The sequence below is a fragment of the Haliotis cracherodii genome, unplaced genomic scaffold (assembly GCF_022045235.1).
Source record: "Haliotis cracherodii isolate W230 unplaced genomic scaffold, xgHalCrac1.p SCAF_23, whole genome shotgun sequence".
In the NCBI taxonomy this organism is placed as follows: Eukaryota; Metazoa; Mollusca; class Gastropoda; order Lepetellida; family Haliotidae; genus Haliotis; species Haliotis cracherodii.
This window is the reverse complement of record NW_027266279.1, coordinates 5,946,302-5,972,175: the sequence shown is the minus strand read 5'-3', so window position 1 is coordinate 5,972,175 and position 25,874 is coordinate 5,946,302. Positions and strand designations below refer to the sequence as shown.

At 40.9% G+C, this 25,874-nt stretch overlaps 2 protein-coding genes across 2 annotated transcripts in view; one reads left to right on the top strand and one right to left on the bottom strand.

The window, feature by feature from the left end:
• Nucleotides 1-8,155, top strand: part of LOC139471777 (putative oxidoreductase YteT) — a 36,000-nt gene extending 27,845 nt beyond the window's left edge. The window contains exons 9-13 of the mRNA XM_071254267.1: nucleotides 564-692; nucleotides 1,227-1,328; nucleotides 2,218-2,278; nucleotides 2,922-3,016; nucleotides 6,608-8,155. Coding sequence (XP_071110368.1) covers nucleotides 564-692; nucleotides 1,227-1,328; nucleotides 2,218-2,278; nucleotides 2,922-3,016; nucleotides 6,608-6,736 — 516 coding nt within the window. The 3' untranslated portion in view covers nucleotides 6,737-8,155. The remainder of the gene's footprint in view (nucleotides 1-563; nucleotides 693-1,226; nucleotides 1,329-2,217; nucleotides 2,279-2,921; nucleotides 3,017-6,607) is intronic.
• Nucleotides 8,156-15,780: 7,625 nt separating this feature from the next.
• Nucleotides 15,781-25,535, bottom strand: LOC139471854 (glycoprotein 3-alpha-L-fucosyltransferase A-like). Its single transcript, XM_071254353.1, has 2 exons — nucleotides 25,515-25,535; nucleotides 15,781-17,067 (listed from the first exon to the last, which is right to left on the bottom strand). The coding sequence occupies exons 1-2, from the start codon at nucleotides 25,533-25,535 to the stop codon at nucleotides 15,781-15,783; spliced, it is 1,308 nt and encodes a 435-aa protein (XP_071110454.1).
• Between the last annotated feature and the right edge of the window lie 339 nt (nucleotides 25,536-25,874).

Here is a 25,874-nt window from a genome sequence, read left to right as displayed (position 1 = left end):
GAGATTGAGGTAACCTAAGCATGTGATTAATCCTGTCTTCTTTATTTAAAGCATTAATTGTTTATTGTTAAAGTTTCTCTCTGTAGCTTTGTAATATGCAGCTACCAGCCGACTTGTCTCGCATCAAAACACTGGCTCTGTACTCGCAGGCAGATGACCACAGAGTACGCTGATCACTGTGTCAGATTAACGAGACTGATTAATGAGTGATTTCTGTAATTCGTTGCAAATTGGGTGTGTCGGTGTCGGAGTGCAAGACTGTCGGATTAACGGGTCTAGATAGCGCTGACTTAATCGGTTCCCATCATTAGTGTTGGATAAAGCTGGATTAACAAGACTTGACTGTATACTGAACAGCATTATTTTTTCTTCACTGAACTGAGGGTATCATAAGGCAATGAACCAAAAGTGGGGAATACCAGAAGACAAGCTCCATTTCCGACTTGCACCAGACCAGGTTCATTTCCTTAGAAATATTAAGATTAGGATATTCATTTCTTGAGACAAATATAACATTCATGTTTTTGTAGCCTGGGTGATATTCTGTATTATTTGGTTGCCAGGGGAACAGAGGCTGGCCGGTGTCTGTCATCACGGATGTCCCTGACATTGAAAGTGTCACCAAGGCCCTCAAGACAGGACCGTATGGCAGATGTGTATATGAGTGTGATAATGATGTTATGTCACACCAGGTGGGTCAAGGTGAACTTAAAATGAGGTCGAGGTCTAGGTCAACCTAAAATGAGGTCAAGGTCACAATACAATCTGTGGAACTGTCATGCTACTTCATATGTAACAATAAGTTCATTGTATCAATGTAAAGGAACATATTTTATGGCCTTTGGGAACATGTGAAATGGTAAAGTTTCAGAAACATATGAAACATTTTTCCTAGACTGTTTTCACTGTACTTTCTTCATTTTCACCATAGTTTGGACCTGCTTGTCTTGCATTTATGGCATGAAAAAATATATAAGTATAATTAAAATGAGTGAACAAGCTGACCTTTTTTTTGAAATTCTAATGCTGACCAAGTCTGTGACCAAATATGCAAGTGTTGAAAAGAAAAATGTACATTTGTGTTTTAAAGGAACACATCTGATAGCTTTCATAATAATTTCGAGATGACGCACAATCTGTTTTCATTTCAAAAGTCATACAGATCAAGCTGACCAGACATGATCCTTATCATACTGGGAAAGACTGTATCAGGGATTTGTTTGCAGGTTGTAAATTTCCAGTTTGAAGGAGGCGCAACAGCAAGCCTGACAATGATGGCCTTTACGAAAAAAGTGTGTCAGCGTGAGGTCAAGGTCTATGGAACAAGGGTGAGTACATTTCACATCACTACTGAGTGTAACGTCAAATCGGACAACTTTGAAATATTGGTACGATAATTAACAGACATGTTCAAATGGCTGACAACTATCTTTTTGTACACTTTCTAATTTCGGACTTCTGACATGGTCAAAAACGACAAATATTTGTTTGTTGTTTAACGCCACACTCAGCAATATTCCAGGTATATGATACAATTGGGATACAGTGACATGCATCAACCAAGTCAGCGAGCCTGACCACCCGATCTCAGTACCGGTAGTCTCAATAGTCCACTCTCACCACAAGCATAGTACCCTCAATCACTGAGAAAATAAGTATTGAATTATTCAATTATATTATTTAAGTTTAACAAAAATCCCAATTTTAGAAAAAATGATGAGTTTGTCCCAGTTTGCCTGACGAAGGCACTTGGTTTAGAATCATCAATCACCCTCATCAATCACCACCAATCATCTCAAACAGGTATGTTATAATATCCCCAGGATTATATATATAATCCCCGGATTATATATATAATCCCTGGAATTATTATATGATAAGCCAGGGATCTTATCAATACAACTTCCGCTTACACCGTAAAATATGAATGTTTCTCGCCAGAAATTTATTTTGCATTTTAATGTGATGAAATGAAAAATCAATTGAAATGTTTTCATTAAATTCCTGTGGATCAAACACACATCCTTTGTATCTGTAGCCCAGTGAGTGTACCACTAGGCTACAGAGGCGCTGATAAATCACAATGCTTTTAAGAATGTAAGCCTACTTACTGAAAAGCTGAAAAGCAATGACCAATGTAAAATAAGAAAAAAAGCTTCTTAACCCCCAGTTCTATTGCAGACTGAAGTGTCAGATATGTTTGTCTTTGTTTGACAGGGAGAAATCTCCTGTGTTGATGATGGCATCAAAGTGTTTGACTTCATAACAGGACAGACAAGTGAGGCTTGTACATTTATTGTCAAATTGTTATGTTGAAGCGGCCTCATCCTACATGCTGTTCCCATATTGAAGTGGTTTCATCCCAGATGTTATTCCCATATTAAAGTGGTCTCATCCCAGATGTTATTCCCATATTGAAGTGGTCTCATCCCAGATGTTATTCCCATATTAAAGTGGCCTCATCCCAGATGTTATTCCCATATTAAAGTGGCCTCATCCTGGATGTTATTCCCATGTTGAAGTGGTCTCATCCCAGATGTTATTCCCATATTGAAGTGGCCTCATCCCAGATGTTATTCCCATATTAAAGTGGCCTCATCCTGGATGTTATTCCCATGTTGAAGTGATCTCATCTCAGATGTTATTCCCATATTGAAGTGGCCTCATCCCAGATGTTATTCCCATATTAAAGTGGCCTCATCCTGGATGTTATTCCCATGTTGAAGTGGTCTCATCCCAGATGTTATTCCCATATTAAAGTGGCCTCATCCAAGATGCTATTCCCAAATGAGCTTCCTTTGTCCTATGATATAATTGATTTAATTTTACAATATTAAAGTTCACCAGTCAATAATTGCAGAGAGCTCTAGCAAGGGGAGATTACTCTAAGGTTTAACTAATACTTTTGTTCAATTTTCTAGCCAGAGAGGATCTAGAGCAGGATGACTTTGCCCGTCAGTGGGGCCACGGGGGTGGTGACTATCACCTCATTCACGCCTTCATCACGGCCATCAAGGTAACTTCTCCATGAATTCTCATCATTCTCTTAGTGTCTCACCTGGGAGACGAGCAAGGTAAATTGGTCTAAAAGCTGCAATTTGAGGATAAGAGTTACTGCCCTTTGCTATCCAAGGATCTCTGGTCATTGGTTTGAGTGCAAGATTTACCCTGACTAAGATCTTTTATGTATAAGCACCCAAACCAGGGCTTACGAGTTTCAACAAATGGTAAACGTCTTTGACCTGGGTGGGTTTGGGCTTTTCTCCCACATCAAGCTGACACGCCGTGATTTAACTGCAATGCTGTTCAATAGGTGTTAAACCAAACCCACTCACTCTAATGTCAAAAGATCTTCATTAGGGCTGGGACAGGTATCTTGGGTACTCGGGTACTCGGGTACCGGGTAGGACACTGGTATCCCCAGGACACTGCTGACCACTGGTTAGTCACATGATTATATTGTTTAATGGCAAAAAGTATTTAGAACTCTATGGTTGCACTATAAGGCAGTGTTCGAAATGCTGCCTGCCCGACCGTCCGAGACGGGTTAATTTCATCTCGGGCTGCCAGATTTTCAAATCCCCCTGCCCGACGGTCGGGTTATATTTCATATGTGAAAATATTCTAAATATTTCCCGATGATAAGCATTAATTCACATGTAAAGATGAATGATAAAATGTAACCAAAAAGAAACCCCGTTAGCTTTTAGACAACCAAAAATTTAGCCATGCGCTTATGCTACAAGGGCTGTGTCTATTCGCACGATATTGTGTACATAAAGAGTACATATTCCACAATGTACACGATATGGTTTAAATAACAGACAATTAATGACAATATGCACTATATCGTGTAAATAACAGACAATTTATCACAATATGCACGACATCGTGTAAATAACAGAACTTTAACCATAATATGTAGATATATCGTGTAAAGAATGAAATATTGACCATAATATGCACGATATCGTGGGAATAACAGCACACGATACTCGCACGTTATGGTATCACGGGTTATATTATTGGATCTATCAGCAGTGATTACGAACATTATATCGCTACATATATATATGTTTGCGGTTTATAGGCCTAGTATCTACACATATCAACACATTGATCTCGGCATTTGCACAACTGTTAGAACCAACAACACTGGTTTTTAATGATACTCGTTGATAAAATCGAATATAATAAATATTAAAAGCAATCATCTACTAGTATATCTATATGCATACAAATTAATATTTAATCATTTAAACATCTTATATTATTTACTGGGTATATTTTACATTATATTAAATGATAATTTATATGCCTCGTTAAAATGTAGACATGAATTGCGCAAAAAGTCGTTTTTGCTTTTTCCATGGCGATAGATGTGTGACAACCCTGTCATATATTCCTCAGTACGCAATTTGTAGTGATCCCATAATGACAATAACCTACAATACGTTGTACATATGCTAAGAAATAAATACCTAAATAACATATCAGAGTTGCCCTATTCAATTCTAATAAGAACGGTTTATGTATTCATATATCTGATGACTGATTATTGGTTTAAAGTTCCAAATACAAATTTTAAAATGGTTCTTAATTGAAATTTGTACATATTGGTGTCCTATTAAATAAAAATGCGATATTTTCGCAGGCAAATTATGACCAGTCGTTAAACATTTTGTCCATCCTTGGTGTTAAAATGATTTATGTTATGAGGCCCTATTTAGGAATAAGGATATTTACATGATGTATTCTAGGATATTAAATACAAATCTGACCTAAAAAGTGTTTGCTATTTCTTTTCTTGCATTACTTCATGTTCAATGCATTCGATTTAAAGTTTTAATTAAATTATCCTGAGAAACATATGATTAAACATATGATTATAGTGGGCAGGCAGGTTTTGGTCAGGGCTGGCAAGTATTTCAGCCAGCCAGTCCTGTGGTCTGGCTGAAATTTTTGGGAGTTTCATACCCTGCTATAAGGTGAGGTGATAAAGAGTGAGTGATTTAGTGAGTGAGTGAGAGACTCACCCACTTGGTTGATACATGTAATTGATCCCAACTGCGTGGTTCCCTAATCCTGTGTAATTTATCAAGATTAATTTGTGTAAAATCAGTGATGGTATGGTTTTGTCTGGTGCAACTAGGCTTTAATATCAACATGCACCTGGTGCATGTTAAAATCACATTCCTTTAATCGAGCCCTGACTGTCAAAAACTAACATTGCCACTGGTCTGCCTGTATGTACACTAAACGTGTCAGAATGTGAAGACGAGTGCCATGATTATCCAGTTATCTCAATACAGATCCAGCTAGCAATATTATGTTCATAGTATGCAGAAGCCTCATAAACAATTACATGGGATTAATGAAGGTGTATGTCATTGAGTCAACTATCACTACGTTAAGGTCTCAACATTCACAATCATTTGGGGGGCACGGGTGGCCCAGTCATCTAAGGCGCTGCGATTCGCTGTGCAGAGTTGCGTCCCTTTGGCACGCCAGAAACCTATGATTGTCGCTTCGAATCCCGGTTCACCCCGATTATGTTTCTAGGTTTGTCAGCACCATACCCGTGCTCGTGGGTATCACTGAAGTGGTAAACGTCTGAGACCTGCATCACTTCGGGCTTTCCTTCCACATTAAGCTGACACGCTGTGATATAACTGGAATACTGTTAACAGCGGTGTTAAACCTAACTCACTCACTCACTCACAATCATTGGATGAATGACATGGCACTATTCATGACTGCTCTCTGGGGAACAAAGTATTCCATTTTTACAGCAACTGAATTCCCTTCATTATCATGTTACTTATCAATTGTTGTTACCAATGCAAATTTGCTGTCACCGTTGTCACCATCTTCCCGAGGCAAGTGAGTTAACTGACTATGAAAGTCCAGTTTCCACCCTTGCCGAACTAGGTATTATGGAGTTAGATTTTTGCTGGACTAACGAGTCTATGCATAGTCCAATCAAAATCATGCACCGAAATCGAAATCCGGTTCGTAGAGTGTCATGCAGATTTCGGTCGACTGCAGGATTTGCAAAGCATGTGCACCGCTAACTCGTTGTCAACAGATATTTTCTAAATCGTTTCATGTTTTTAATCAAGGTGCTCACGTGATTTGATGCACTTCGCGATGTAAGACTCGTTTTATCACAATATAGATCTTGATTATCGATCAGATCGTCTTGATTGGGCGCCACCGTTTTGTTTGAAACAAATGCAAGTGATACGAGAGGTTGAATCTGATTGGTCAATAGGAGAGGCATAGCAAGGACATAACTCGTAATAGCCACTTGTGGCACTACGATCGAGCCCAGGAAATCCAGCCTAGTTCGGCAAGGGTGGAAACTGGACTTTCAAAGTCAGTTAACTCTCTTGCCTCGGGAAGATGCCATCTGTCATACTCTCTCCATCTGTCATCCATCAATCTGTCATACTCTCTCCATCAACTGTGCATCTGTCCATCCACTATCTCAATTCTTTTGTCCATCACGTCATGGTATGTCACTTTTTAATTGACCTTGACTTAAGACACTTAAGCATCAGAATTCATTGTGGGCAACCATCTTACAACATGTTCTCGGTTACAGGAGAATCGCCTTGACTTGATAGAGACGGGAGCGGACGATACACTTAACAGTCATCTTCTTGTCTTCGCTGCAGAGAAAGCTCGTAAAGAAAACTGTATTGTGACCATAAATCCAGATGGAACATTTTAGGAATTGGGTAAAAATCAAACTGCTGTGAAGGATATGTTTTTATCCTCAGGCTGAAGGTCCTTTCTATTGTTGTATTAATCAGGGACTATACACACAGATTCCTCTGAGTGTGTAAAAATCACAGCTTGTACAAGATTTGGTGTACCTGTTGTTCACCCAGCAGTGATTGGGCACTCAGGAACCATTGGCACAAAATAATTCATATCCTTTGGGGGAAGGTTGAGTGTTTTTTTGTTTTTTTTTACCATCTCAACCATCTATTAGACATTTCAGAATTTTCTTAGATATTCAGTATTCAAAATTGAATCTAGGACTCTATGAAAATATATCAGTATGAAATGGAAGTTGCCATTTTGAAACTAGTGCCTTAACGTTAAACAAGGTTCTTTCTGATTGGCTACTGTCGACTTCATCTTAGCATGTTTAGTCATTTCATTGGTCGTCACGGCTGTTCTGGCGAGACCTGTAATGGGATGTCCCCAGATCTTTGTGTGGGGTTAGCAAACTCTAATAAAAATCTGATTTCAATGGGATTGAAAAGTTATTAATTAAAATGTGTTGTCGGTTCCTTTAAACTTATTTGGTCCCTTGTCTCAGAGAGTGTACGTCTAGAAGGAGCGTCTGCCTGGAGAGCGGAAGTATGCTGGTTTGGGCGTCATACCAAAACGTTAAGGATGGTACCGACCTGGTGCCTACCTGGCACACAGCATTAAGGGGATAAAACAAGGAGTTGGTATACTGTGTCTGAGTGGGGTATCCATGGTGAAGTGCAGCATTTTATCTCAGTAGGGTAACACTATAAAACTGGCTTAAGTCTGGACTTGTACAAACAGTACATAGCTATGAATAAAAAGCTGATATAAGCTACAATTTACGTCTTCATAACATGCTACTAAAGTCTGATGCTGATTTTGACCAGCCTTCACAAGCTCCCATCAGAGTGCAAAGTTATGGAATGAGGAAATTTGGATGTTCCCCCTGGTACTGCATTTCATAAAGACAAAATATGATTTAGATAAACTGTGGTTGTTTGGTCATTTGGACCTTCTGATCATCTTCGATTTTTACAATTCATCTAAATACATTTGTCCTCCAGTTCATAATGGAACAACATAATGTTTACTCATTCAATAAATAATCAAGGATGGACGCTCCGGGACAGTGATGACTTTGTGTACACCTCTACCACAGAGGAACTCCAGAACCCGAACTTACATTTTGGAATGATGTGAACATTTCAAGTACATGTATTTGGCAAGTGTTTAACATGAAACAGATTATAAAAATGGCTATTTGAAATCACCTAATATACCAAACATTAAAATTTGATATTGTGATAAGTATCATGGAAAGAAAAAAACTCATTTTACCGATATACCGGTAATACTGCACACCCTCAGTTGTATATGATATATTCTCATTGTGGTAATAAATATTATACATATTGATATATTGTAGTAACATGTTTGTGTGAGTTGGTTCAAGGCTGTGTCTCATGTCAGCTGAATATAGCAGGAACCCTGAGGTGATGCAGGTCTCGGATGTTTACCACTTTGGTGAAACTCACAAGCATGTGTATGGTGCTGACAAACCTAGAAATGTAATTGGGGCGAACTGTGATTCGAACCCACAATCACAGGTTGCTGGTGTGCCCAAGGGACACAACTCTGAACATATTTCGTATTCACACTAACCCTACTCATTTCTCACCCATGAAGATCCCAGTTAGATTAGGCCTTCAGAGACCTCTATGTTCTGTAGAAGACGACTGGTAAGTGGCAACCAACAAGCTCGCTAACATGGTTGATGCTTTCATCTGAAGCCAAATATGTGGATCGATGCTCATGATGCCAATCACTAGATTGACCGGTCCAGACTCGATTATTTACAGAACACCTTCATACAGCTGGAATATTTCTGAGTGTGGCGTTTGACAACAATCAACATCAACATAATCTAATACAGGACAGTCAAACAGTAACCAGTGATGAATCATGAACAATCTTCAACAACCCATGCTTGCCGTAAGGGGCAACTATGTTTGTCGTGAGAGGCGACTAATGGGATCGGGTGGTCAGAATCGCTGACTTGGTCAAGCCCAATTGCATGGATCGTTGCTCATGATATCAATCACTGGATTGTCTGGTCCAGACTCGATTATTTACAGACCGCCGCCATACAGCTGGAATATTGCCGAGTGCGGCGTTAAACCACAAACCACCCACCCAACCAACCAACCAACCAGGACTCCTTTGTTTTCTGGTGTTTTCGACTCCAAAAATAGGTAATTTTTTTGTCAGATCACAGAATAAAAGAAACAATTGTTGTCACAGCACAGAATAATGCTGGTCTACCTTACAGTAATCCATATCTACCACACAAAATGAAATCAATGTCTTTCTGACATGTTAATTCATTAGCCAAGCAAAGAAAAAATGCGCTGGTATTCATATTTTGTGAATAGGTTTAAACTATCAATTAACAATCAATTTTTGAGTTTTAATGTCGACCAACGAGAATTATGTTGAAAACAGTGCGCCAAAACATGTCTCTTCTTTCAAGAAAACCCCGCTAAAGTACGAAACCAAGCGACAATATGTGACGTCACTCGAGTGCAGTGGAGGTTCAGACGAGGTAATGGCGGTCACGCCTTTATCACATTCGTGACCAACTCGTGTTATTCCGGGACAATCCGAGCAGGTTACGGAAAGGGACGAGTGTTGACGAATGCTTTTATCATGGAGTTTTTTCTTTCGGAATGTAGCTGAATTCTATTGTTGAAGACATGACCTACTGGTATGAAGCAGAATTTGAGTTTTGATTCACTCATCTCTCGAAATATCAGCAATACCATCTTAAGTGTTCGAAAATAGGGAACGTCATGATACAAAGAATAAATCCAATGTATTGTTTTACAACAAACGTATGAAACTGATTCTTAATCGTATTTAAAATGTAAAATGACCACTCACCACGTTTTGTTAATCCAGTTCCACCTAAGTGTTCGAGTAAAGTGTTGATTCCACACACGATTGTACATGTCCATTCAAGCTGTATAGACAACATCCACATGTGTGATAGTGACGTCAGCTCATGTGAAAACCCAGCCAAGAAAGAACATGCATGCACGCGCAGCATACCTGGTTATATAATATATCACCATCTCGATTGAGTGAGTGAGTGAGTCGGGTTTAACGCCGCTTTTAACAGTATTCCAGTTATATCACAGCGTGTCAGCTTAATGTGGAAGGAAAGCTCGAAGTGATGCAGGTCTCAGACGTTTACCACTGCATGAAACCTACGAGCACGGGTATGGTGCTGGCAAACCTAGAAACATAATCGGGGCGAAGCGGGATTCGAACCCACAATCATAGGTTTCTGGCGTGCCCAAGGGACGCAACTCTGCACAGCGAATCGCGGCGCCTTAGATCACAGGTGTTATAGCTATGTTGTGTCGTGTTATAGCCATGTTTTGTCATTTGATCGTCATGTCGTGTCGTGTTATAGCCATGTTTTGTCATTTGATCGTCATGTCGTGTCGTGTTATAGCCATTTTGTGTCGTGTTATAGCCATGTTGTGTCGGGTTATCATCATGTTGTGTCGTGTTATAGCCATGTCATGTCGGGTTATCGTCATGTTGTGTCGTGTTATAGCCATGCTGTGTCGGGTTATAGCCATGTCATGTCGTGTTATAGCCATGTTGTGTCGTGTTATAGCCATGTTGTGTCGTGTTATAGCCATGTTGTGTCGGGTTACAGCCATGTTGTGTCGGGTTATCATCATGTTGTGTCATGTTATAGCCACATTGTGTTGTGTTATAACCATGTTGTATCGGGTTACAGCCATGCTGTGTCGTGTTATCGTCATGTTGTGTCGTGTTATAGCCGTGTTGTGTCGTGTTATAGCCATGTCGTGTCGTGTTTTTGCCATGTTGTGTCGTGTGATCGTCATTGTATGTCGTATTATAGCCATGTTGTGTCGAGCTATCGTCATGTTGTGTCGGGTTACAGCCATGTTGTGTTGTGTTATAGCCATGTTGTGTCGGGTTATCGTCATGTTGTGTTGTGTTATAGCCATGTTGTGTCGAGCTATCGTCATGTTGTGTCGGGTTACAGCCATGTTGTGTCGTGTTATAGCCATGTCATGTCGTGTTATAGCCATGTTGTGTCGTGTTATAGCCATGTTGTGTCGGGCTATCGTCATGTTGTGTCGGGTTACAGCCATGTTGTGTCGTGTTATAGCCATGTTGTGTCGGGTTATCGTCATGTTGTGTCGGGTTACAGCCATGTTTTGTCGGGTTATCGTCATGTTGTGTCGTGTTATAGCCATGTTGTGTCGAGCTATCGTCATGTTGTGTCGGGTTACAGCCATGTTGTGTCGTGTTATAGCCATGTCATGTCGTGTTATAGCCATGTTGTGTCGTGTTATAGCCATGTTGTGTCGGGCTATCGTCATGTTGTGTCGGGTTACAGCCATGTTTTGTCGGGTTATCGTCATGTTGTGTCGTGTTATAGCCATGTTGTGTCGAGCTATCGTCATGTTGTGTCGGGTTACAGCCATGTTGTGTCGTGTTATAGCCATGTCATGTCGTGTTATAGCCATGTTGTGTCGTGTTATAGCCATGTTGTGTCGGGCTATCGTCATGTTGTGTCGGGTTACAGCCATGTTGTGTCGTGTTATAGCCATGTTGTGTCGGGCTATCGTCATGTTGGGTCGGGTTACAGCCATGTTTTGTCGGGTTATAGCCATGTTGTGTCGTGTTATAGCCGTGTTGTGTCGTGTTATAGCCATGTCGTGTCGTGTTATAGCCATGTTGTGTCGTGTTATCATCATGGTATGTCGAGTTATAGCCATGTTGTGTCGGGTTATCGTCATGTTGTGTCGTGTTATAGCCATGTTGTGTCGGGCTATCGTCATGTTGTGTCGTGTTATAGCCATGTTGTGTCGGGTTATCGTCATGTTGTGTCGTGTTATAGCCATGTTGTGTCGTGTTATCGTCATGTTGTGTCGTGTTATAGCCATGCTGTGTCGGGTTATAACCATGTTTTGTCATTTGATCGTCATGTCGTGTCGTGTTATAGCCATGTTGTGTCGTGTTATAGCCATGTTGTGTCGGGTTACAGCCATGTTGTGTCGGGTTATCATCATGTTGTGTCGTGTTATAGCCATGTCATGTCGGGTTATCGTCTTGTTGTGTCGTGTTATATCCATGTTGTGTCGGGTTATCATCATGTTGTGTCGTGTTATAGCCATGTTGTGTCGGGTTATCATCATGTTGTGTCGTGTTATAGCCACATTGTGTCGTGTTATAGCCATGTTGTGTCGGGTTACAGCCATGTTGTGTCGGGTTATCGTCATGTTGTGTCGTGTTATAGCCATGTTGTGTCGTGTTATAGCCATGTTGTGTCGTGTGATCGTCATGTCATGTCGTGTTATAGCCATGTTGTGTCGTGTTATAGCCATGTTGTGTTGGGTTATAGCCATGTTGTGTCGTGTTATAGCCATGTTGTGTTGGGTTATCGTCATTTCGTGTCGTTCTGCAGCTCTGTCGTTTTTGGCTGTATCGCAGTATCGCCATGTCGTGTCGCGATGTCTTGTTTGTTTGTTGTTAAACGCCGCAGTCAACGTTATTCCAGCCATAGGTCGGCGGTCTGTAAATAATCGAGTCTGGACTAGACAATCCAGTGATTGACATCGTGAGCAATGATAAACACAATTGGGATACGATAACATGCATCAACCAAGTCAGCGAGCCTGACCACCCGATCCCGTTACTCGCCTCTCACGACAAGCATAGTCACCTTTTACAGCAAGCATGGGTTGCTGAAGACCTATTCTATACCGGATACCCACGGGTCTCACTTAAAAGGCAATAATTAAAATATAGACTGAGTATTATAGATCCACAATTGACAGGTGTTTGCAATGACTACCTGAAATTGATATCCGCAGGAAATTATCAATAAGTCAGGGGCAGGTATCGACAGCAATGGCTTCTGTGGATGAAACTAATGTTGCAAGTGATCTCTGTTATTGTCTTTTGGATTACACCGGCTACATCAGGGAGATTTGTTCACAGATGTGTTACATACTTCTGGGGCGGTCGGGTAACCTAGTGGTTAAAGCGTTAGCTCGTCACGCCCAAGACCCGGGTTCGATTCCCGACATGGGTACAATGTGTGAAGTCCATTTCTGGGGTCCCCCGCCGTGATATTGCTGGAATATTGCTAAAAGCGGCGTAAAACCGAACTCACCCACTCTTAAAGCTGTTAATGTGGAAAATGCCATCTTTGAGATAAAGGTACACAATTCTATAGTAAAGAGAGTGAACTCCAATGTTCGAGATAACCCGATGTATTTGTATCTCGAATTCGAAATAAGCGGTATGATTTATGTGTATTTATATAGTGAGGCGTCAGATAGGGAGGATAGGTTCGCGATACAGGTACATTCGAGATAACGGATCTCGAGATAACGGGGTTGGACTGTGTAACTAAAACGGGGCTGGACTGTGTAACTAAAACAACATGTACTTGGGCGACTTCAAGAGAAGCCATGTTTGCCTTATTTATCGAACCAGCAGATTCATGGAACAAACGCTTATAATACAAATGGCATTTCATCTTTAGCCGATAATAAAAGTGACAAACAGGACAAACATGGCTGTGAGACGTTAAATAATCTGTTCTTACTCTCCACTACAGGGCCATGTCAACTGTCACCACATTACACGATGACTGTTTGTTGTTTAACGCCGCACTCAGCAATATTCCAGCTGTATGGCGGCGGCCTGTAAATAATCGAGTCTGGACCAGACATTCCTGTGATTGATATCATGAGAATTGATCTACGCAGTTAGGATACACTGACATGCATTAACCAAGTCAGCGAGCCTGACCACCCGATCCCGTTACTCGCCTCTTACAAGCATAGTCGCCTTTTACGGCAAGCATAGTCGCCTCTTACGACAAGCATGGGCAGCTGAAGGCCTTTTCAAATACAGATCTTCTTGATAACTATTTCGTTGTGGAATGAAATCAAATGCTAAAGTTTTCTGTTCATCTTCAAATATCCCACAATTACATATTGACATACAAAACAATTAAAGCAGAACGCTACACGAAAATAGTAGTATGTCCGTTACGAAATCAGTCCGAATATGAATGAAGGTTAAACTACGATGAGCACGGTCAGTCTAACGATACATACTTATGTCTAATCATCACCATGATTGAAGCTTGACTCCTTTGAAGGTCAAGAAAAGATTCTTGTATAACACAAACATTCAGGCAAAGCACGTGCATATTAATGTTCTTTCCGTGAAGCTGAATGCGGTTTCCGGCACAGTTCATTTCCTGAACGGGGGCACGGGTGGCCCAGTCGTCTAAGGCGCTGCGATTCGCTATGCAGAGTTGCGTCCCTTGGGAAACCTATGATTGTGGTTTCGAATCCCGGTTCGCCCCGATTATGTTTCTAGGTTTGTCAGCACCATACCCGTGCTACTTGGTTTCACCGAAGTGGTAAACGTCTGAGACCTGCATCACTTCGGGCTTTCCTCCCACATTAAGCTGACACGCCGTGATATAACAGGAAAACTGTTAAAAGCGGCTTTAAACCCAACTCACTCACTCACTCACTCATTTCCTGAAAACAAATGTATAAACAAACAGTTATCCTTAACGTTCCTCCGATACACACGGAATTCACGTGAACCATGAAGTTCAATCCGCCAAGTAGATCACAATCCTTGAACAGTTTTTCAGTCCAAAATAAGAGTGAAGAAAATGTTTTTATTCGGACATGAAATATTTCAAAACTGGTATTTCTAGTTAGGTCAATGATTATTATTATGATAACCACCTTTCGTCGCTTGAGTTTGTGTTTAATGTAAAATAGTTGTGAACAACCGCCTGCAAAATGATGGTTGACGGACTATAACATATGGCAGCTAAAAACCGAAAGATTCTAAAAGTCAATTACACGACGTAAGTAAGATATGAGATTCATATTTTGTTTCTTTTTATACATTATGATAATAGATCAGCTAGGTGTTTTTAATACAGCTGGTTCTCCTGGTTTCATAAAGTGTTAATTGTAAATAATCATTCCTAACATCTGAGTGAGTGAGTGATTTGGGTTCAACGCCGCTTTTAACAGTATTCCAGTTATATCACGGCGTGTCAGCTTAATGTGGGAGGAAAGCCCGAAGTGATGCAGGTCTCAGACGTTTTCACTTCGGTGAAACCCACGAGCACGGGTATGGTGCTGACAAACCTAGAAACATAATCGGGGCGAACCTGGATTCGAACCCCAAATCATAGGTTTCTGGCATGCCCAAGGGACGCAACTCTGCACACCCCCCCCCCCCCCCCCCACACCCACCCCACCCCACCCTCCCTCGCTCACTAACATCTGAGGCCCATATCCAAAGGCAACATCTTAAATCCGACTATAGTCACAATAGCAAATGTTAGTCATCTTCGATTATATTTGGATTACGATATTTACAAATACGCTGATGTAAGGGATTAATTGGTATAGAGTATCCGCCAATTTCAGTTTCTGGAGGGAGTGTTCCTGGCCGTAACACAACTAGAATACTTCTTTGATTTCTTCGTAAAATGGTTCGACCTTGAGAGCAATTTAAATTGTCTATACGTTATCAGTTTGTTACCAATCACTTACCTTCTATCATTCCAGAGTCATCTCAACCATGAATCATTACCTGATATAACTAATTTACCCCTCAGCTTTAAAATCTACCGATGAAATGTCAAAGACATCTAGTTTAGGAAGCTGTAAACCTTCACATAATTTGATGAAACGACTGTCCCATGATTTACGACATCCACGAGACCAACATTTTATTACGATAAGAGAGAGCAGAATTAAGCCGTTTCCAGAAGCGGATAGTTTCGAATTTGTGCTCAGTTTCACAAGAGAGCCAGCGGAGGGGAGTGACCTCAGCCTTAGCTGAATGCACTCAAGAGTGAATGTTTAAAGGATTGTTGTCAGCCTGCTCCACCGGCCCTAAAGTATATCGCTAGTAACAAATATCTTCCTGTAGCCATTTCACATGATCATGGTAATAATTTGAATATTTATCCAAATTATGAAGTTTTGTACACATATCGCAAAATGAAGAGTGAGCATTTTGTCCGTTCGGTGAATATCTGGCCTTTTCCCTCAATATCTCGGTATAAGCCGTGATATTCTGTTCCAGATATTTCAGATAGTTTCCAAGTTTTTTTGGACTTGAAAAGTCTGCAGCATTGATGTATGTTCCGTTCGGTACAAGAGAACCATAGTCAGCCCCCCCTCGAACAACAGGAACGATATTGTAGTTATATGTTTTGAAAAGTTTTTCTGTAATATAGTCGATACAAAGAGAATTTTCAAAGGACAAATAAAACCTATATTGATTGTCATATAAATGGCCACATTTTCTAGAACATTTGAAGGGCCCACATTGTCCATAAATGTCAACCGTGATGTACTTGGCAAGTTCCCGTACGTAAGATTCACGTTTGGAATGGGTTTTGCAGTGGCTCACAAACCAAAGAACCGACTTAGTTTTATTCAACGCAACCTTTGTGAAATTAGTTTGTGATGCCTTCTTCCTCCGCTGTAGCATGTCATACGGCAGCACGATGTCAGAGTCCAGACGGTACGTCATGGTCCAGTTAAATGCCTGACGCCATTGGGGTCGCAGGTAGTAGTTATTGTGATAGTGAACAGGAGACTCTAGGCCAAACATAATCCACATTTGATCAGCTCGCCGTATACTTGTTGGTGGTGTAGCATCCTTGAGGCCAACAGCGTCGATGATGACAGCATCTGCTTTAGCAATGTCTTCAGGATCATTCGAACATGTGCAGGCTTTCTGTGGACAGTCTTGGATACCCTGTATACACTGATTCACACCGAACCAAACTGGACGATTGTAAAACAAAATTAGTTTTGATTCGTTACCGCTCGTGTCGATATCATCGAGGGAATAATTGTCATACGTGAAGCGTTTTCTGAATCTACCGTTCGGTGTGGACGAAACTGGTCTAAGGAAGTATGGAATGGTCTTTGAGGCGGGAAAAACAAGTTTGAAAGGCGTTTGCACATCTGCTTCAGGATTTCGTGTTGATACATTACGAGGGTAAAACATTTGTGGATGCTTAGGAATAATTCCTGTGAAGTTGAAGACATCCGCCCTTTGCAGGGCAGACCACAAAGACGTTTGTTGATCCACAGAGATGTAGAACACACCAATACCAAAGATCACTGCAACGATGAGAAAGGCTACGCAATACATCAAGTATCGCGGCTGTGCATGAAGCTGTAACATGAAAGGTTATTGAAAAGTAAGATGAGTTCAATGCTTTGAAAAAGTGTATGTGGGTGTGTGTATGTTTGAGTGCATGTTTGAATGTGTGTGTGTGTGTGTGTGTATGTATGTGAGTGTCAGTGTATGTTTGAGTGTGTATGTGAGTGTGGGAATTTGTGTGTGAGTGTGTGTAAGTTTGTGAGTGTATGTTTGAGTGATTGTGTATGTGTCTGTGAGTGTGAGAATGTGTATGTATGTGTGTGTCAGTGTATATTTGAGTGCGTGAGTGTGAGAATATGTGTGTAAGTGTGTGAGTGTATTTTTGAGTGTGTGAGTGTATGTGAGTGTGAGAATGTGTGTTTGTGTGTGAGTGTGTGAGTGTGTGAGAAATTGGCAATATGAGTGTATGTTTGAGTGTTTGTGTATGTGAGTGTGAGAATGTGTATGAGTGTATGAGTCTGCTAGTCCTGAAAAACCCTCAGTGGGCCTGTTGGTCCGAAACCCATTAGTCTGGACCTGTTAGTCCTGAAACCCCCTCAGTTTTGGACCTTTTAGTCCGGAACTACCTTTGGGGTTAGAATTGGACCCAGCATACCTATCCTAATCGTAAGTGGCGACTACGTTGATTGTAACTTCGTTCAGTGGCATTTAGAAGTTGGTGTGATTAAGTAAGACAAGTTCTATGGATGAACAACTTCTTTATTACAATTAGTGCGACGTTTCGGTGTAGATCCGAACACCTTTATCAAGCAAGTGATGGATAGTGCTAAACAACATAGGTATATATACTTATGTACATCAATGTTTAAACAATAAATTGATTGATGGACACAGAGAGCTGATAAGATAATTGGAAGGCAGTAGCTGACTAATGGACACAGAGTCAGCAAGCAGACTGGTAGAGATGATTGGAAGCCAGTGGATTAATTGGATGGACATAGGGATTTAGCAATTAGGTGATGATAAGCAGGCGGGACCTTGATCCCTGTTCATTGCTGGCTGGATCCTTTGGAAAAGGATCAATCGTCTTGACCCAAATGGAACGCCCAGAGTTGTCCTAGCTGGGTCTCTTGGATACAGGAAAGGATGGGCAAACACAGTGATTACTCTGAATATTCAGGATATACACAACATGAACGAATTTGAATTCAACTGTGTCAAATCAAAGCTGTTGGAACTTGACAAAGAAAAGTGGCTTACAAGTCTCCATGATGACAGTGGACAGAGTAATGGAAACAAGTTACGGACGTATAGGATTTTCAACACATACCTGACAACAGAAACCTATGTAAACAAGATAATGCCAAGATCACAGAGAAGTATCCTTCCTAGCTAAGTTTCGCTGTGGAACTCTCCCTCTAGAAATAGACACCGGTAGAATATGGAGGCCATCTGTACCGCTGCAAAATAGAGTCTGTAAATTCTGTCACCATTCATGTGTCGAGGACGAAATGCACTTCCTTTTAAAATGCCCCTTTTATTCTGATTTTAGAATCTTACTGCTCGAAAAAGCAAATCTGGCCAACGCGACCGTACATGATGTAGATAAACTTAAGCTCTTGATGAATAACCCACATATACAAAGTGTTTTAGCTACAACAATTCTAAAAATGTTGCGCAGGAGGACGCAGACTAAAGACGTGCTAGTCTGAGATGTAAAGTCACTTTCCCTGAAAAGTAATGGTCCTCATATTATTAGATCAATAATTTCATTGAAAAGAGTTTAAAGATGTAAAGGTTGGAGTTATCACTCGTTATATTTGCTCACATTATTTCCTAAATTGAGAATTTAAAGACTAATAAGGTTACACAATGGCAACAGTCTAAACTATGTCTGCTGAAAGTATGATTTGTTATGCTCAACAGAAGATACTCTCTAATATTAACAGCTTGCAAGTATGTGCTAATCAAAGGGTTAAACAATGTCGGTGTTAACTTGCAGGTAAAGAAGTGTTTGTGGGTTACACTACTTGTTATATTGTATCACAAAATCTAGTCAACTGTGATCCCACAGGAAATAGTTTGAAGAGGTATTTGGCGGAGTTATCACTTGTTATTCTTGCTTACAGTATTTTCTCAGATGAGAAATTAAAGACTAATGAGGCTACACATCGACAACAGTCTAAAACTTTGTCTTTTGAATTTATCATTTGGTATTCTTACTAGAAGATATTTCCTAACATTTAAAACTTGCACGTATGAACTAATCAAGTGGTCTAATCATACTGGTGTTAACATACACATAAATAGGTGTTTTGATGGTGATTTTTCTTATTATTTTGTACTAAAAATAGTCAGCCATTTGGTAAACTGCGATCTTAATATGCACATATAATGTTAAAATATGGCGTCCAACAAAATTGACAGTTATGTATATGTTATTTGCACGTTACATCTTAATAAAATACTCTCTCTCTCTCTCTCTCTCTCTCTCTCTCTCTCTCTCATTGGCAGCAATTCTAAAACTAAAACTCTAAATAACCTCACACTACTCCTAGTCTACATGCATAAGCAAAGCTCACCGAATGCTAGCACTACAGCTTTAGCAAAAACAAAAACTCACAACTCTCTCCTTCGAGTTATTTCTCTTCCAACTAAGGGAAGCTACCAATTAAACACAACCTAAAACTCAATAGAAACTAACAACCTCTCAGCCCCCAAAATGGAAGGACTAAATATACTGAACCAAATTAAAAACTTCACAATCCTAAAATTTTAACATTTTGACCAGTTATCATTGTGGGCTCTTATTGTGTGTTTAAAAAGTAATGACCACGTATAGCCGTATAACAGCCGTTTTTTGTGCAGGTGAATCGATCAAAATCACGTGCACAGCACTATAGTGGCAAAAGTGTTTTTTCACGTGCAACTGGTGACGTGGCCATAATACCGCACGTGTTTTAAGCCATACTTGTTAGCAGTCATTAAAAAAAGAAGAAAAACACAAGAAAACAAAAGTCTTAACGGCCATATGTCATGCCACGCCTTTCAAATGTGCAACATGAACGTGCCATCGGCATGTTGCAGACGGGAACGTCCGTAGCTAAAGTCGCAAGGACGATGGGTTGTAGTCGACGGACTGTTTATGATTTACAGACGCGTCTACAGCAAACGGATACCACCGCTGATCGCCCTCGGCCAGGTCTACCACGTGTGACGTCACATGCAGAGGATCGTCAGATTGTCTTACGTCACCTCCGTTGCCGATTTTTGACGGCTACATCAACCAGAAATGAACTGTTTAGGGGTAGACTGAGTGCGCAAACTGTTCGAAACCGTCTGAGAACTGCTCAATTTCAAGCACGACGGCCATACTGCGGGCCGATTCTGACTCAATTACACAGACGTCAACGTCAATTGTGGGCACAGCGACACTTACGATGGACTCAGAGGAATTGGAATCAAGTCGTCTTCAGTGATGAATCCCGATTTAATCTTCGAATTGCTGATGGTAGTGCGAGTGTGTGGAGGCGCCGTCATGAACGTTACTCCCAGTGTTGTGTAGAGGAAGTTGACAGATTTCGAGGCGGAAGTGTCATGGTGTGGGGTGCTTTCTGTGGCAATGCACGTTCCAGGCTTATTGTCATCCGTGGCAACCTCAACGCTGCTGCTTACCGCGACCAGGTACTGGCACCAGAACTTCTGCCTTTTATGGCAGCACATGGACCCGGTTTGATCTTCCAACACGACAATGCCAGACCCCACACAGCAATTTTGACAAGGAATTTCCTTCAGAATGCGGGAGTCAACGTCATGGACTGGCCGTCAAGGTCTCCCGACCTCAATCCCATCGAACACGTCTGGGATGCTCTTTGCAGAAGTCTGCGCACTCTCCAGAACCAACCACAGAATTTGCAAGATCTTGGCACCATTTTGCAGCAACAATGGCGTCGTCTTCCCAATCATGTGTTCACAAGCATCACAAGGTCCATGCAGAGGCGTTGTGTGGCAGTTGCCAACGCACATGGTGGCCATACACGCTACTGAACTTGTGTGCCATCAGATTCTCGTGCTTGGGACTTATGATTTAAACTGTTGATGTTATTACAGAATACCGTAGGTTCTTGGAACAAATTATGGTTACCACCGTTAATTAAAATCCTTCTTTGGACATTAATGCTTAAAAATTACCTTCTCTGATACATTTGTCCGTTGTATATCATATATGGGATTACTTTTAAAAATGTGAAGTTTTTAATTTGACTGTGGAACGCCAACGGATTAGCCTCCCACGGCCAGGAATTAAAAGCTAAATTCAAACGAGATAAAGGTCCACACATAGTCTGTATACAGGAAACTAAATTCTCTACTAGATCTAAATTCACCCTACCAAACTATAACTCAATAAGAACTGACCGAGCCAAAACAAACCCAGGTAGAGCCGGAGGCGGCCTAATCATATACGCCAGGGAAGACTTAAACTACAAAGAACTAAAAATAAAGACACCAAACCTAGAAGCAAACGGTATTCAAATAACAAATAACAACCCAAAAATTAATATCATAAATATATACCACTGGGTAGAAAAACAGGTCAAACCTGAGGATTTAAACACCCTCCTCCAAATAAGCAATAAATATACAATCTTCCCAGGAGACTTTAATACCCACCACCCTACCTGGGGTATAGAAGATAAAATAGATAAACACGGAAAACTCATCTCAGAATGGATAGAACAAAATGACCTAATACTTCTAAATAACAGCCAACCTAATAGATACGACAAAATACACCACAAAATGTCGGCTATCGACTTAACGATATGCACCCCAGATTTAGCCTAAAGTATTCAATGGGAAGTACACGGAGTATCACTAGGTAGTGACCACTTCCCCATAAATATAACTATAGGAGACGTAAACATCCCAACGCCAGCCCAAAACAAATTTCAGGAAATTTGCAACCAGGCTAACCTAGCTGACATAGAAAGTAACGACCCCGAACTCTACTGTAAAAACCTAACTGACTATATAACATACGCAGCTAAAAACCTTTCAAAACAACCAACATAGTTCCTTGGTGGAACGAGGAGATAGAACAAACTAGACGTAAACGCAAATCCGCATTCAATAAAGCCAAACGTGACTTCAAACACCTAAAAATAGCACACGAACTAAATCACAAAGTACAAAGCTTAGTTAAAACAGCTAAAACTGGAGACTGGAAATGTTTTGGCGAAGAAATTAACCATCGTACAGACGCCAGAATAGTTTGGAGCAAAACCTACTAACATAAACAATTCAACACACCCCACTCAAAAAGCTAATAACCTAGCAAATCACTTCTCGGCCGTCAGTAGCAACAGCAACTTCAACCAAAAATTCCAGGAACAACTAAAATCAGAAACCAAATTTACCAAAGAGCCAAAAGATAATAATCTAGAAATTAATCTCCATTTCACAATGGAAGAACTACTCCACGTCCTACAAAATAGGCAAAAGGGCACAGCCCCAGGCTTAGACCTTACTTCATACCAGATAATTAAACAACTACCACCCAAACTACTCCAAACTGTTCTAAAACTCTATAACCTCATATATCTAAACGGACAGGTCCCATCACCTTGTAAACAAGCCCTGGTCATACCAATCCCCAAACCCAATAAACCAGCTGACCAGGCTAATTCATACAGACCAATCTCCCTAACTTCTAACTTATGCAAAGTAATGGAATCAATGGCAAAAAACAGGCTACAACACTACTTAGAACAAAACAACATAATAAATCCAGACCAAAGCGGTGGTTTCACTCCTGGACGCTCAGCCTTAGATAACCTCGCCCGACTAGAGCAGGACATTAAAACAGGCCAACTTAACAAACAGTTTACTACAGGCCTCTTTCTAGACTTCTCCAAAGCATTCGACATGGTTTGGCATAACGGGCTAAAATAGGTCTTAAAGGTCAAATAATTAACTATATCCAAAGTTTCCTAACAAACCGCAAAATCACCGTGGGCATAGACCATATCGAACCAATGTCCCCTAGAAAATGGCACTCCCTAGAGCAGCTTCCAAATCCCCACACTCTTCAATATTATGATTAACGATCTTTTCGAGGAACTATCCCCCAAAGTAAACACATCAAAATTCGCGGATGATGGAGCCCTCTGGATCCACACTAAAAGCATTAAAATGGCCCAAAACTTACTACAAAAATCTCTAAATAAAATACTAAAATTGTCTGACAAATGGGGCTTCTCCCTAAACTCAGAAAAAAACCTTAGGAATAGTATTTAAAAACAAAAATATGCAAACTAGAATCCAGTATCAGGCCCTAAAACTAATCACACGAACTCAACATGGCACCTCCTCCACCTCACTCCAGGCCTTAACAGGAGAAATGCCACTTAAACTACGTAGGGAACAACTTACCCTAAACTTCTGGGCCGCGTCCCAATCAAACTCTCTAATCGAAGACTTAATAAAAAACAATGTTAGCCCTAGAAACCAAGCCCTAGCCCGAAAAAATCCACTACTTACTCCAATTTCCAAAAGAATAACCAATTACCTAAATGAACACAAAATAAATAATCTTAAACAAAACAAAATATCACTCCAAAACTTAAAATACCAAAAACAGACACAACACTAGCCGATACACTAAATAAACAGACCAACCCTAAACCAACCGCTAAAACCACCACACTAGCATGCATACACGAAAATTGGCCAAATTGGTGTCACATATACAAAGACGGATCCTCAGATCCGATCTCAAAACAGACGGATCCTCAGATCCGATCTCAAAACACACAGGTTTCGGAGTCCACATCGCACAACCAACCAAAAACACACAAACTTACCGACTCCCAAACAACCAATCCATATTCACGGCCGAACTCATGGGCATGGCCTCAGCACTACACAATCAGCAATCTAACAAACACCAAAAAATCCTCATCCTAACCGACTCTCTCAGTGGACTACAAACCCTCAAAAATATAAACACTAAAAACCGCCCAAAACTAATAAATCAAATACTCAAAAGCTCAAACAACTTAACTAAGGCAGGTAAACAAATAGAGTTCATTTGGATCCCCGCCCACGTAGGAATCTTTGGAAATGAAAACGCAGATAAAGCAGCAAAATTATCCCTTAAACTCCCAGAAATAAGGACACAACAGGAAACTGCCCACTTTGCAAACAACAAGAAACACCAGAACAAGTACTCATTCACTGCACACACTACCAAACACACCGAACAACACTAGAGACCACCCTAAATCTTAAAACCGAACTTACACTAGAATCAATCCTAAATCCACAAAATAAATTAGAAATATTCAAAGCCTTAGGCATATACCTAATTAAAACAGGACTAATTAGTCGCATTTAAACCCCAATAAAATATTAAAACCAAAACTACCTAATCTAACAACCACCCAACACACACAGCTCCCTTAGTTCGTCCTCCACCCACTCTGGGCATTCATTCCAAATCTCAAAATGACTATATAAGCAACCCCTAAAACCCCCCTCCTGGGTTGCACAAACTCACTTTTCCCCTTTTCGGAAACACATTAAATGGCCTGGCCGGGCCCGTGTGCGACATACGCTTGCAGTCGGAAAGCGCACGTTAAATCCCCAATAAAAGTAATTAAGTAAGTAAGCACTATCCATCACTTGCTTGATAAAGGTGTTCGGATCTACACCGAAACGTCGCACTAATTGTAATAAAGAAGTTGTTCATCCATAGAACTTGTCTTACTTCATCACAACTTCTAAATGCCACTGAACGAAGTTACGATTAGGATAGGTATGCTGGGTCCAATTCTAACCCCAAAGGGAGTTCCGGACTAAAGGTCCAAAACTGAGGGGATTTCAGGACTAGCAGGTCCAAACTAGAGGGATTTCCAGTCTAACAGGTATAGACTAAGAGTTTTTCAGGAACAACAGTTCCGAACTAAAGGGGGTACCGGACAAACAGGTCCAGAGAAAGGGGGATGTCGGAATAACACGTCCAGGCAAAGTGGGTTCCGGATAAATACGTCCAGACTAAGGGGTTTAACGGACGGGCGGGTCCAGACTAAAGGCGTTTTCTGACTAACGGGGGCGGCGGGGTAGCATGGTGGTTAAGGCGTTCGCCGCGGGTTCGATTCCCCACGTGGGTACAATGTGTGAAGCCCATTTCTTGTGCCCCCCCCCCCCCCCCCCCCCCCACACACACACACCCCACACCCCCACCCGGCCGTGATATTGCCCGAATAATGCTAATAACGGTGTAAAACCATACTCACTCACTACTGTCAGTACATTTGAAATAACGCGCATGCAAATTCAACATGTCAGAATTAAATGTTGAGAAGTGTTTGTGTGCATTGTTTCCATTTGGATGGGAAGCCATGATCGCATCTCATTTAACTGAGTCTGAAACTGAGTATTCCCCTTTTTCATTTCCAGTATAAATAGAGGGGTTGACATGTACACGCACTTGCATCTACGTCCACACCAACACTCACCTTGTAATGTTGAAATGCCATTTTGTAGATCCTTTAACAAAGTTAAATACACGACTATATATACCTCCCTATATACTGACGACAGGTGAGTTGTCCTTTACGATCCCGTGCAAAGCTGATGTGATCGACATATGTTTTTACACATCTATGTCAAGCTAAACCAACACATCTGCGTCTGCTTCGTCCCACATGGTTTATCCTTCCAGCTGTGTTTGATTGAACGATTAACAATGTCAATAATATGTTAAAAGCTTTAAAATAATTTATTGCAGAGAGTCGTGACGTCACCCGTTCCAAACATTCCATTTGCAGTGACAAACGGCAGAAAATGGCGGCTACGGCAATGTCATTCACTTGAAA